This window comes from Haliotis rufescens, unplaced genomic scaffold, assembly GCF_023055435.1.
Source record: "Haliotis rufescens isolate VD_foot unplaced genomic scaffold, xgHalRufe1.0.p SCAF_13, whole genome shotgun sequence".
Lineage (NCBI taxonomy): Eukaryota > Metazoa > Mollusca > Gastropoda > Lepetellida > Haliotidae > Haliotis > Haliotis rufescens.
Genome location: NW_025963813.1, coordinates 32,749,773 through 32,764,407, shown reverse-complemented (window position 1 = coordinate 32,764,407; position 14,635 = coordinate 32,749,773). Strand labels below are relative to the sequence as shown.

General features: G+C 41.0%; 1 protein-coding gene across 1 annotated transcript; it reads left to right on the top strand.

The window, feature by feature from the left end:
- Positions 1-1,275: 1,275 nt before the first annotated feature.
- On the top strand, positions 1,276-14,137 carry LOC124118166 (arylsulfatase B-like). The gene is made up of 14 exons (XM_046480276.2): positions 1,276-1,465; positions 3,262-3,373; positions 3,609-3,660; positions 6,202-6,305; positions 6,891-6,997; positions 7,365-7,429; positions 8,032-8,133; positions 9,021-9,084; positions 9,958-10,055; positions 10,551-10,687; positions 11,335-11,393; positions 11,734-11,857; positions 12,325-12,467; positions 13,513-14,137. The coding sequence occupies exons 1-14, from the start codon at positions 1,369-1,371 to the stop codon at positions 13,689-13,691; spliced, it is 1,443 nt and encodes a 480-aa protein (XP_046336232.2). The 5' UTR covers positions 1,276-1,368; the 3' UTR covers positions 13,692-14,137.
- The last annotated feature ends 498 nt before the right edge of the window (positions 14,138-14,635 follow it).

Here is a 14,635-nt window from a genome sequence, read left to right as displayed (position 1 = left end):
TTTGATATTCACTTAATGGCTTTGTTGTGTACTAGACTTGTAAGTATTTTTTTTTATTTCTTCCAAATGTTCTATTGCGAACACATACAGAGTCAGCGCTCATGATTGCCATATCTATTGCACGAATGAATGAAAATATCATCAGTAATAAACTTACCTGAGCTCACTGTGTGTTCTGAAGTAAAATCGATGTAAGGCACCCTGCACGGCTTCGTTCACGTTCACCCTCAAATGTACGATAGAAAAATCTGCGATTCTGTGTGTTCTATGTTCAACTACATTTTTGTGACAGGCGTTCGTTTATTTATTAAAATTCCACAAATTCATAAATCACATTGAGTTGCTCGCCTCTTCTCGAGCTGCTCACACTCTCCACTGATGCTGGCTGCCTTAGCTAACTGCAGTCCGCATATAACTATTTACAAACTCTGTTCTAATTATGCCAATCGAGGAAGTGCATTATACCAGATGACAAACTTAGTTATCCTGTCACACTAATCCCACCAATATGTCAATTGACTAAACGAACATCCTTTTTTATATACTTACGTAGGAGTATCACATTGGACAGTGCATACAACTGTTTGTCAAAACAATATCAAGCAACATTTTAGATTTAGAATCACCATACCATGACATGACAGTAACATATATATTACATTGTATATATTCATATTTGCCGATATTCATCATATATTAATTTTACCGTCATTGTTTGAAACCACTCTGAACGACTTGTATGTATAGATCTTCTTATTTGTAAACAGATGGCGCACTTATTATATATATATTATTGATATAACTGTCTGCTCAAGTGTTCTATTTCTTTATTACGTAAAATGCTGTCAACATAAATAAATACAAATTATTTCATAACACTCCAAATAGAGTTGTCATAATGCCAATAGTATACACTTGTCACATACAATAATACTGTCCGGTATTCTTAGTAATATATTCAATAGCAACCACATATTGTGAGCATTAATGTCTGCAATGTAAAGAAACTGAATGAAGCAGAGGTAAAATCAATCCATATATACAAAATTGATTATTTTTGGAAATACCAAATATAAAAAATTGTATATTTTTGGATATACCATATATACAAAATTGTATACTGTGTATATATTGGAATTTCGCTTTGTGTAAATACCCCCTTTGAACCATGTTAATATGGCGTGTTATCTCTGACGATTTCACACGTGTCAAGGTTGCCACCGTTCCTATATCAGGTGATTTGTAGCCTGCACTTGCACTTGATAATATGACTGTCTGCCCCGATAACACCATATCAAGTCCCGAGATATTGTGAAAACGTTTCCAGACATATTGTAGTTGAGACGGGATGCTGAAGGCGAAGTCACTATGATGTCGACAACAGTAGCAGCCCTACTCTTCGCCTTCATCGGCGGTGTTCTCGCACAGCGACCCAACATTGTATTCATCGTCGCGGATGATCTAGGTAAAGTCTATGAAAGATAAACCTTTTTGTAATGGGTTAGTTGTAACTGTTTCTTCGAATATACCTTAACAAAAGATAAACTGCCAGGCAAACGAAAGTATAAACCCATCTTTGTTGGTGGCTAAGAATGAATCTCTTTTGGTGATATCCAGTGTTCAAGCGTATACTTTATTTTGCCCTACAGTGTATGTTGAGTTATCAGATTGACGTAGTTCTACACGATGTAATAACTAATAGATTTGGTTAGTTAACAGTGATTACGGCCGAACCAGTGGCTTGATTGAGTGAATTGGGTAAATGAGTTGTGATTAACACCGTTGTGGGCAGCATTTTAATTATTCGGAGCCCATTGCAGCCACGCATATGTGGCATGGCCGTATCCAGATCTTGGAGCAACTGTCAATACTACAGGATATATTGCCGTTTTGAAAATACCCCAGCCAGTAGTAACCTCGAAATGAGACTGATGCAGCGCTTGAAGTAAGCAATGAGAAACACGCCTACAGTGTTTGTCGGACCATGAGGACAGACGACAGAGGACAGAGGTCGTGACACTGACCTGTGTTAGGACGGCACGTTGCGGACAGAGGTTGCGTTTATCTGTTTGCAGTCTTAAAGTGCACCGGTTCAGTAACCTTCGCCATTGTCTGATTGTTTAAGTACACTGTTGGTGATATCTCCTATTTCGTCACCCGTTTGTGACGTCATGGTGCTATCTCCACCTGTAGGTCTGTGGAGGGCGAATGTCCTGGGAAACCATCCTGATTCACCTCATTGATGTTTGTTTGTTTGTTCTTTAACGCCGCACTCAGCAATATTCCAGCTATATGGAGGCGGTCTGTAAATTATCGAGTCTGGACCAGACAATCCAGCGATTGACATCATGAGCATCGATCCACGCAATTGGGATACGATGACATGCATCAACCAAGTCAACTAGCCTGACCACCCGATACCGTTAGTCGCCTCTTACGGCAAGCATGGGTTGCTGAAGACCTAATCCACCCATATCTTCACGGGTCCCTTATTGATGAAGGACCCAATGCTGTCATTGATTGTGGAATTCACTAAGGGGTCCAATATGTTTTCTATTTATATTTTATACCCAGGACATTACGATAGGAGAAGATCATTTGTTAAACCTTACGCCATCCTCGTATAACAGTAGTGACTAATGGAATTAACTCCGCTTTGGGACGTATTACCTTTATATCAGCGTGTCAGCTTCATGTGGGAGGAAACATGAAGCGATGCATGTCTCAGGCGTTTACCACTTAGGTGAAACCCACGAGCATGGGTTTGGTACTGACAAAACTAAAAACATAATCGGGACGAACAGGGATTCGAACCCACAGTCATAGGAGTCTGGGGTGTCCAAGGGACTCCACAGTGAATTGCGGCGCCCCAGACGACTGCACCACCCTTGTCCCTCATATGACAGGATGACTGTTGTGCAGCTTCAAGCAATGAAAGCTTCTATTTTCTTCAGCCATTGTTAGTGGCGGGTGCTGCCAGTCGGGCAGGACATGCTTACCCCTTTGCGTGAACACCTAGTGTCATCACAGATTTTCAGTGATCCATTCATACAATTTTCACTGCTATTGTGTCTTAAAGGCCCAATGGAATCTGTTTCGGAAGACATATAATATGACAAAATATAATATTTTAACCATCCAAGTCTTAATTTTCATCTTGTTTTTTTTGCAAACCAGAGTAAAATAAAAGCAACTGTCGTGTTAATATACATATATAGCTATCAAACGCAGAGGTTCGTCAGAAGATGTTGGTTGTTGCAGGCTGGAACGATGTTGGCTTCCGGAACGGTGACATGCTGACCCCTAATATGGACAAAATGGCGCGAGATGGTGTGATACTGGACAGGAACTATGTACAGCCGCTGTGCAGTCCGTGAGTGTCATTCAACGTCTATTTCACAAGAATATTGAAACAGTTCATTCAAGTAAAATGTTTAACTCCACATATACTGGCAGGCAAAAGTAAGTCAGACAATGTTCAAACGATTCTTTACAAACGCTGATGGTGAATTTCAAAGCCAAAACTCTTACTTCGATTCACAGCACACAGAAAAAAACAGTCATTCATAACAAACTCACTGCACATGACGAGTGTCCGTATGTTTCAGCTCCCGAAGTGCATTTATGTCTGCGGTTTTCCCCTTCAAATCTGGTCTTCAGGTATGTGAGTGAGTGAATGAGTGAGTGCATAGTTTCATGCCGCTTTTAGCAATATTCCAGATATATCACGGAGGGGGACACCAGAAATGGGCTTTACACATTGTACCCATGTCGGGAATAAAACCCGGGTCTTCGGCGTCACGAGCAAACGCTTTAACCACTAGGCTACCCGACCGTCCCCTGAAGTGATGCAGGTCCAAGACGTTTATCACTTTGGTGATCACAATGGAGTGAGTGAATGAGTTATATGTTAAGTTTCTTTGAACAGTATGTATGCTATAACACGGCGTGCCAGGATAATATTGGAGGAAAGCTAAAAAGGATTTAAAATACTTACATCCTCCTTGGCATGTATGTGTAATTCGAACCACTGACTAGATGATCATGTCACAACTAAGGGAGGCAACTTGACCATCCGAGCCAATATAGTTGAAACTGACATATTTGAGGGATCTTAACACTATTTAATGCAGGCACTTATAATAGTTGTTAAAGAGTTATCCGTAGTATAAAGTTATACACTATTTTATTTTATATCAATAATATTATTTAAATATTATATACGATCAGAAGACAGGAACCGTGCTTCATATGAAGTTCTGTAAATGTTATAAGAATTGATAATCCGTCTGATCAATGTTTTATCATAACATGTTCATTGACAAAACCCATACCTGGTAACAGGTGACAGAGGGTGACGCTCAATGAACAATGTCAATATCGGGTGCAACCAACAAACATATGAGGCAGTAGCGGAGTAATGAGAACACCAAATGATTTAAAACAGCCTTGGGGAGAGGTCTGGAGAATAGCCTGCCATGGCAGTACACCAATGTTATGCTGCCTCCAACAGTCTGATACAACACGTGCAACATGTTACTGGGCATTGTCCTGCTACAATGTGACGTGTCCTCCCTGCATTTGCGCCAAGGGGAGAACATGACCTTGAACGACGTCGTCCTGGTTGGGTGCGCCATTCAAATTTCCATGACCAATGGTGGGTTGTGTTCTTCCATGAGTTGTGGTGTTACCCATACCATTACACTTCTTCCCCTAAACCGACGACGTTGAGTAACGCAAGCGTCGCTAAAACGTTCTCCTTGATGCCTGTAGACCCTTGCACGACAATCAGAGCTGACCAGATGAAACCTGGACTCATCTGTGAACAGTATACTGTCCCAGTCTTGTCTTCTGAACCTCAGATGCTGTCTACACCACGCTAGAGGTGCTAGATGGTGTCGTGGAAGTTAGATCGGGCGTATCACTGGACACAGAGCTGGGTATTGTGCTCCCTCAACCGGTAGCACACAGCTCTGCCACTAATTGGTTTCAACCCAGGCATTGTCCGAGCTGTTAGGTATTTGTTATTCTGGGAAGAGTGGCGGGTCCTGGATTTTTATCGTAAAAAATAAATTGTCCCCGAACATTCTTGAAAAAAACAATAATGCCTCATTGTGTTGAAACAAAAAGAATTTGCCACAAAAAGTACATTCATGCAACAAAATAAACTTCAGACTCACAGGTTTAAATACAAAATACCTGGTAGCTGAAAAATATCTAATCTCGACTCTAAATCCATCCCCCCCCCCCCAACACACACACACACACACACACACACAGATACTTGCCCCCATCCGCCCCTCAGAATATCAAATTGTCGGTCTCTCAATGTGACCTTGAAGTCGAGAAGATGTCTTCATGAATATGTGTTGAAAGTTAATTTAATTTCAGAATACATTATTGAATTTTAAATGGAGCATGGTTACTGTTTTGGGTTAGTTTTTTATGAATGTATTCTTTAATAATATTTTTTTCTAGTTACATTTGTTATGCATTTTATGATAAAACTAGAATCGTTAAAATCTTGGTAGCTATTATGAATAGATAAATATAGATATGAGCTTTACCAACAACGTTATAAAACGTCACACACGAGACGTCATCTGACCTGGATCACTGAGAGTTATCTCCCATTGCAGCACGAAGTGATAGGTCATAATCAGGCTGTGTGTTTCCCACTTAACTACACACTTCTACCCCAAGAGCTGAAGAATACGCAACTCACATGGTGGGAAAGTAAGTTGTGGCTGACACCATGACCGTGTTTTCATGTAGTATACAGGATGTCTTCTGAGCTGTGATAGTTGACATGCCAGTTGATATGAGACGTGATTCACGGCAGGTGAGTTCAGATCCTGTAACATGATACACAGCGATTCCCTAACTCTACCCAGTACCAGTCCCTATCCCTATGAGACACAACCAAGGTTTGGGGCAGATTTAGCACGAACGAAACTAGGATAGTTGGCGTGATAGTTGACATGAGCCTCCTCACGTTAGTTCAGATCATATAACACGATACACATGGTGTCACACCCATCCCTGACTCTGCCCCTTCCAATCCCCATCCCTATCCCGACGACACACAACTAAGGGTTGGGCTAGATTTACTGTCACTGATGGCAAACGAACGAAACGGGAATATACGGGACAGTTCACACTACCCATTGGGCATATGGTAAGAGAAACCTCTCTTTCCAGCATCAAGTCATTGGAGCTAGACAATCAGTCTGCCTGCCCCTCAACTACACCATCCTCCCACAGGAGCTGAAGAAACTCGGCTACGCCACACACATGGTTGGCAAGTGAGTGCACCTCCTCTTAACACCTGCCCAACAATCACGTCAAACAAGTACGGAATGACTTTGGCTAAGATGATAAGGAAAGCTTAACTTTTCCTGCATCTTATATTGAAGACATGTTTCCATATGTCTCATTCATTACTCATTAAGCAATCAGTGATAATTAAGGGGGGGGGGGGGGGGGGGGGGAGGGGGAGCGTTATTGTTCCTTACCGTGCCAGGATCGTGGGCTCGAACCCAGTTTCACTCCGATTATAACCCTTGGTCTGTCAGTTACGAAAATGTGGTAAATGTCTTCCTCTCACAGGCTCTAATATTATTGTTTAAATTGGCTCTCACTCATAATGAATTTTGTTAATAAGGGACAAACCAAACTGATTATCATGAACACAGCAATTGTTAGCGTAACACTGATTAATCATATACTTTGAAACTGCTTCGTTGTCTTTAGTAAGAATACTCACAAGAATTCCGAACCACATCATTCAAAATACTTTGAAGATCCATCGAAATGTGAATACAGGGATGTTGGGAATAGGTTCCATGTAATATCCAACAATCTGACAAGTGACACATTGTCCACTCCAGATGGCACCTGGGTTTCTGTGAGTGGGGATGCACACCAACATACCGGGGCTTCGATACTTTCTTCGGCTACTATAATGCATTGGAGGACTATTACATGCATAATATTTGTAAGTACAACACTCAACTCATCCGCAATGGGGGTATGCGTTCTCCCCTTGTCAGGAAGTAAACCAAACCACATGACTGACACAGGTCGACACACAATGTGTCTGAAAAGGGGGCGGGGCTTGTACCACCTGAATCCCACTTGATCCGGATACACACTTGACTTGTCTGTCTAGTCAGTGGTGTGGTCTACTATTTCTTTCACTACGCGGTATATATTGCACTTTAGTCTTTTGGACGATCAAATCAATTATCAAACCAACTGGTAAAACTAAAATACACGTTTATTTCCATCCACTAAGCTCGAGAAACAAATGTACAAGTCAAAAGATTGACATGTTTACATATATCATCACGTGTGTGTTTCAGCCGGGTTTTTAGACTTCAGGAACAATAAGGAAGCGGAATGGGATTACCAAGGGACATATTCAGCGGTAAGACTGGTTTACATATGTTGCATTAACCTTTGAAAGTTAAATACAAGGATACCTAAACGTCATTCTCGGTGAAATCTATCTTTAGTCTAATGTCAGTAATGTGCTTAATCGGGTCTATCAACGTGGCACGTCACATCGCGCTGGTTTTATTTGTTCTTTTGTGTGTTGTTTTTACGCCGGACTCACCAATATTCCAGGTATATAACGGCGGACTGTAAATAATCGAGTCTGGACCAGACAATCCAGCAATTGACATCATGAGCATCGATCCACGCAAATGGGATACGATGGCATGCATCAACCACGTCAACGAGCCTGACCACCCCGATCCCGTTAGTCGCCTTTTACGACAAGGATCGTCGCCTTTTACGGCAAGCATGGGTTCCTGAAAACCTATTCTACCCGGATCTTCACGGGTCAATCGCTTCTGTCACTTTGTTTTCCTTCTGACCTAGACGTGTTTGGTGCTAGACAAGGGGCCTCTACCGATCAATATCAGGCCCATTGTATTGTCCACAGAAAGACTGAAATGTTGCTGTCAGTGGGGGTTCGATCTGTACTAATGCTACCACTTGTTTTTGCTTCCCCTCACGATCCAGTGGGTGTTCACAGAGAAGATCGTTGACGTCATCAACACCCATGACAAGAGCCAACCACTGTTCCTGTATCTGCCCTTCCAGAACGTTCACTCCCCGACAGAGGTGAGACATTGCATGGTACAACAAGAGCTGTAGAGGAAACAGTTCAGGAACATCTTGTCACGTGACACTCCACCTGCCCAACTAACAGTCATGGCAAGATTCATGTCGATTGATCACAATTTACTTGCTGTTAGCTCCACTTTTGTGATGTAGTTCCATCTAGCAATCGATATTTGATTATCCTATTACTAAGGGACATATTAGTTACAACGTTTACCCAAACTGGAAATTCTCTGTCCTGTGGAACAAAGTACACCGATAGTACCAACAACCTGCTATACAGATCACGATGCATATAAACATAGCTAGTTTAATATCTGGTGCCTATATAAACTGGCGGGCAAAATAAACTATAAACACATGTTTGGTAGAAGCTATAAATATAACAAACAAAAATGGTTATTCGTTGATGTCTTTGATACAGGTATCATAGTTGTGTTTCGACGAATGTTTTCAGCCTAATGTAGTTTTGATGACGTTTGTAAATATTTGGGCAGATCCAAATTTCAAGTGGATACTTTCCTTTGTTAAGATGAAAGTGTTCATAAAAGTCTTTTATATTTGTACAAAATATGTTTCTTGGGGAATGTATATGAATAAGGATGTGTCATGTGATATTGATGTTCACATATTTTCTGATACTGGTGCTAAATGATCAGCTGTTAAATGATAGTATTGATGGGTATTTTCAAATGCTATATGACACATATGTTATTCACCTCTTATATAATATACGTACGTAGATGATATTCACATGCTATATTATATAGATGTTATTGGCCTGTCATATTATGTAGATGTAATTCACCTGTTATATGAATAGATGTTATCACCTGCATGCATATTTTGTTCACAATCAGAATAATCTGAACGTCACTATGTTGCAGGTCCCGAAGATATATGAAGATAGGTTCCCACATGTTGTGAATAAGGGAAGGCGTGTGTTCAGTGGTGAGTATTAACCGTCCTTGAGCCATGTGACCAGCCAATACATGATAACCTAGATATAAGCCTTCTGTGGTCGCCATGTGATATACAGCATCTCGCTGTGTACAATTACGTCCCTTACACGTACCAGGATTCCCTGGTCATGGTTTAATTCCAAACTCAGATTCATAACCATTATGACCCTTGGTGACAGCACTATACCCGAGCTGATAGGTTTCACCAATCACGTTGACGCCAACTACCCGCTTCCTGCCATTGATTAAAACTAGCGCAGTATGATATGAACAAAAAATAATGTTCAGGCGGCGTTTAAATCTAACACACTACTCTTTGAGTAGACATGCTGATATGATAGTACGCAATTAGTTTAACTGATTCGAGATGACGACCAAACAGAGGATAACGAGGCATGCATTACATACAATAGAACAGACAGGAAAGGAAGTCAGATCCTTTATAAAGTGAAAACACATGTTGAAGGCGATTTGCGTATACTGTACATACTCTTGAACCAATCAGATGTAATGACTTGCATATACCTACTCATGAACCAATCAGATGGGATGACTTGCTCATGAGCCAATCCGATGGGATGACTTGCTCATGAACCAATCAGATGGGATGGCTTGCTCATGATCCAATCAGATGGGATGACTTGCATATACCTGCTCATGAACCAATCAGATGGGATGACTTGCTCATGAACCAATCAGATGTTGATTTGCATATATCTACTCATTTAACATGACCTTGTATCATGAACGTTCAGATTTCATATTTGTTCAAACCGTGTGCAGTGATTCAGGTTGATACTACAAATGCCATTGTATATTGCTAGCGTACTTCATCATTATGAGGATATTTACAACTTTGCAGGGATGGTGAATGCCCTTGATGAAGCTATAGGGAACGTGACTGACGCCTTGAAGGAGAGAGGGCTGTATGACAACACGCTGTTCCTGCTCACAGCTGATGTACGTGACTACCTTTGTTTTTTGTTCAACGCCGAACCCTGAATATAACAGCTATATGATGGCGGCCTGTACATTATCATAGACCAGACAAAACAGTGATTGATATCATGAGCAACGTCCCAAAACCTCTGGGTACGATGACATGACCAAGTCACCGAGCTTGACCCGTCAATCCATTTAGTCGATCCTTTACGACCAGCATAGATTGTTGTTTAACGCCTAACACAGCAGTATATATGACGACGGTTTGTAAATAATCGAGTCTGGACCAGACACACCAGTGATTGACATCATGAAAATCGATTTACGCAATTCGGATAAGATACCAAGTCAAAGATCCCGAGCCCTTTATACTCCATATTCCAGAGTAGACTATATATATATATTATATTATTTGTTGTTGGCATTTTGCAAAAACTGTATGACATATTGTACATTGTGGTTTAAGTTGTAAGTGTTGACATGTACATGCACCTTGGATGTGTGTTGTTGCAGAACGGAGGGGAGATATTCAGCCACGGCAACAACTGGCCCCTGAGAGGAGGCAAGCACTCTCTGTGGGAGGGGGGTACGAGGGTGACGGCGTTCATGTCGGGGGCGGGACTCCAGAAGACGGGCTACACGTATGATGGGTAAGATAACCTCTAAAGAATACAATTCCACAGCTTGAATTGTGAAAACAGCCTGTCATGTATGTTGCTGGTTGACGTCATGTATGTTGCTGGTTGATGTCATGTATGTTGCTGGTTGATGTCATGTATGTAGCTGGTTGGTGTCATGTATGTTGCTGGTTGATGTCATGTATGTTGCTGGTTGATGTCATGTGTGTTGCTGGTTGACGTCATGTATGTTGCTGGTTGTTGTCATGCATGTTGCTGGTTGATGTCATGTATGTTGCTGGTTGATGTCATGTATGTTGCTGGTTGATGTCATGTATGTTGCTGGTTGATGTCATGCATGTTGCTGGTTGATGTCATGTATGTTGCTGGTTGATGGCATCTGTGTTGCTGGTTGACGTCATGTCTGTTGCTGGTTGATGTCATGGATGTTGCTGGTGGACGTCATGTATGTTGCTGGTCGGTGTGAGTGTTGTACAATGGTCTATGTCATACTGAGATGTGTAATGGCGTCCACTTAAACCAACAGAGAGTCAAATAGTTATCTAAATACGCATTTGCTTTAATACGTTACATGATTCTGAAGTCATGCTTTAGACGAGAGTGTAGTGTGACTTTCCCCGAAGCCTCTTTTTAAATAAACAGCGTTGTTTTCTGTTTAGAATGATCCACGCTGTAGACTGGCTACCGACATTGGTTTCCGCCGCCGGAGGAACGCCGGGTAATTGTGATAACATACTGTGTAAAATGTATGTATATACTTAATGAATCAAAATATTCTTGCCAGTAAGTGTTCAAGTTCTGAACAGGACTTACAGGTTGGTATGTGCAGTGTCTGTTTCAACATGCTGTCCTGCCATGAATCTCGCGTCAGTTCACCTGTCTACATGTTATTTCCCTAGATCCAGAAGGAACCGTTCCAATCCAATCGTCCATATTGAATTGACCACCAATGATGAATATTGCCCCTTGTTTAGTTCCCATCTACTGAAACATCCACCCATGTTCCCACGATGATCCGTCTTGTCACAGTAAAGGTATTGTGTGTTTATATGATGCAGTGACTGACAGAGACGGGATAGATCAGTGGGACTCTATCCGGAACGGCCTCCCGTCCAAGAGAACCGAGTTCATCTACAATCTGGACTACCTTGTCATACCGAAAGAAGGCCAGGCTGGCATCAGGTAAGAGACTGAAATATATCATAGGAAGTAAGTAGATCAGGGCAAACGTAAGTATACCGAGTTCGTGTTTTCTGTAATTGAAAATTGAAAGAACTATATTCGGTTATGTCTATTTAACCAGCACAAATTCCTGTAGCAGTTTGTAAAAAGAAATATATGGCAGGGTAGTTTTGTGTAAATATAAATTGGTACAAAGCTAGGGTAAAAAAATGAATTTGCGAGCAAATGATCCCACCATCTTTGAAATGAATATTTGCGCCGAAAAGAGCAAGTTGGTGATTTTCAAAGATGAGATGTCTGACATAGCCATGAACAGTTGTTTGTTATGCGAAAACTACCTTCGTCAAGTCACTTGACCCCACAATAGACGTAAGGCATGCGCCTTTTCAATTAATTAAGCTCCCAACTCTGCAACTTTGCGAAATATCTTGCAGTATGTTTGTATGTTTTGTGTTGGGTTTTTTAAGGATGGGCAATTACAAACTGCTGCTTGGTTACCCTGGACAACAAGATGGCTGGCACCGTCCCATGAACAACACTGAAGATGATATATACGAAGAAATAATATATGACCTTGACCCTGATAAAGAACAGTTATTTGATGTAATAGGTGCGTGTTTAATTATCACATCATCACCCAAATGAATATACTTCATACAGATCTATATATAAAGAATGTTACCTTCATTTAGTTGAGGATGAATACCATGTCATATTGTATGTAAGAAATATATTCACTTGAGAAATACTTTTTTTTACCTCATTATAGAAAAAGTATAAAGGTAATACTACGTTTGCACATTTATTTAATTCCTGTGATATTAATGTACTACGGTGGATAGCTTTATATATATATATATATATGTGTAAATTATTTAAAATGATATCGACAGAGATGTAATACTCTGGACACGTGACCTAATGTACTATGTACTAGGGGCCATGTGGCCTGAATTACGAAGCCAACAAACAAACAACAAGTGATATATAATCAACAAATGTGTTACAAAATTAACTAGGTTTACACATCAATACAAATTACTGCACGGCAATTACAATGACAGTACACAATAGAGTGGTAGTACAATATTCAATGGCAGTGTATAATATGATGGCAGTGGTCAGTATCAAGTACGAAAATACAGCGGTGATAGCAAAAATCAGTGATAATATTCACCCAGCGGCGACAGCCGTCAAGCTTCCGAGACGGGCCCAGGCAGGGAATCAGGTGTGATGAGCGATCCTCACACTAAAACCGGCCTTGATGTGATTATATGTGTGAGCGATGCGAGAGGCATGCCCTTGTCCCCTTATATACAGTCTAACTAACTAATGGAAATTTCTACACATTGCCATCATCAGTCTAGCGGCATTAGAACATTACAAAATATTCCATACAAGTCCACGGTATTCCAGGAGTTTACAGATGTCACAAGCATCTAAATATAGAACTTCCTGGAGAATAATCATTGTCCAAATACAATGCAATGAACGTCTACCGAATCTTAACAGAAACAATGTAACACAGTTACATGCCTTGTTCAACAATTAATAACATACATATAACGATGTCATCCTACTTCGCGTAGCTAGATGTTCACGATGTCGATCACTTGGCCCAGTCAAGCTCTCACCAATGATTGTATCCGTTTCAGCGGACCCCACAGAGAAACATGACCTGTCCTCCCAACTACCAGACGTTGTTGCAAAGCTGAAGTCTCGCCTTCTGGAGTACCGAAAGCAAATGATACCCCCCAACTACCCCGACTCCGATCCACAGTCCAACCCCATGAAGTATGGCAACGCTTGGACGCCTGGCTGGTGCAAACTCTAAGAATGTGTCTCTTCATAATTCTTCATGTCGCGTAACGAGCTTGAACAAGACGTACAAGCTTTCATCATCGAAACATGTTTGCAGTCTGAATATACATACAGTAAACTGCTGTTATAACGAACTCAAAGGGACCACAAATTCTAGTTCGTTATAACCGTAGTTCGTTATAAGCATATACAGAATAAATACAGCAAATGGTCAGGACAAACAAATAAGTTCGTCATATCCGTCAGTTTGTTATAAGCGTCTTCGTTATAAATGTAGTTTACTGTACACGCATGTTTGCTTGATCATAAATCAGTGTGGTTTGCTTTAAATGTTCAATGTACTAACGGAGTGCCGTTATATGCGACTGTAGCAATACATAACAGCAGTGATGTGGATCTATAATTTAGTTATTGGCTAAAGATGATTGTGAAATAAACGAACTGAATATAATTGTAAAAGCGGTAGTCTTTTCATTATTCTCTGGCGTCACACACACACACACACACACACACACACACACACACACACACACACACACAGTGTTGTAAAACAAACATAGTTTTTATGCGTTTCTCTGCACTTATATACAGCAGACGAAGAAATGTAATTCAAAATTGACATATTGGTTTTTTAATCAACAAATTCAGTAAACGCTCTGTCGCGTCACTGGGTTGTTTGGCCACGACTCCATTGTCTACAGGCTGCCGTCGTACTGCAGGAGTAACGTTGAGCAACAAACTAATTAATACTTACTTTTTCTATGCAAACTGTGCGAGTGGTGGGTGACACCAGGAGGGCAACACATGCTTACACTTTAAGCTTACACCTGGTGTCATCCTTCATTTTCAGTGACCCATTTCACATATACCTTTCACCACTATTTTGTCAAATCTGTGATGACACTAGGTCTTCGCGCAAAGGGGTAAGCATGTCCTGCCCGACTGGCAGCACCCGCC

Bases quoted from the DNA above. Each gene is read 5' to 3' on its own strand.
- LOC124118166 (XM_046480276.2), top strand. From the start codon at position 1,369: ATGATGTCGACAACAGTAGCAGCCCTACTCTTCGCCTTCATCGGCGGT. The intron at 6,998-7,364 runs GTAAGTACAACA...TGTGTGTTTCAG, and splicing joins CTATTACATGCATAATATTT to CCGGGTTTTTAGACTTCAGG. The intron at 7,430-8,031 runs GTAAGACTGGTT...CTCACGATCCAG, and splicing joins ACCAAGGGACATATTCAGCG to TGGGTGTTCACAGAGAAGAT.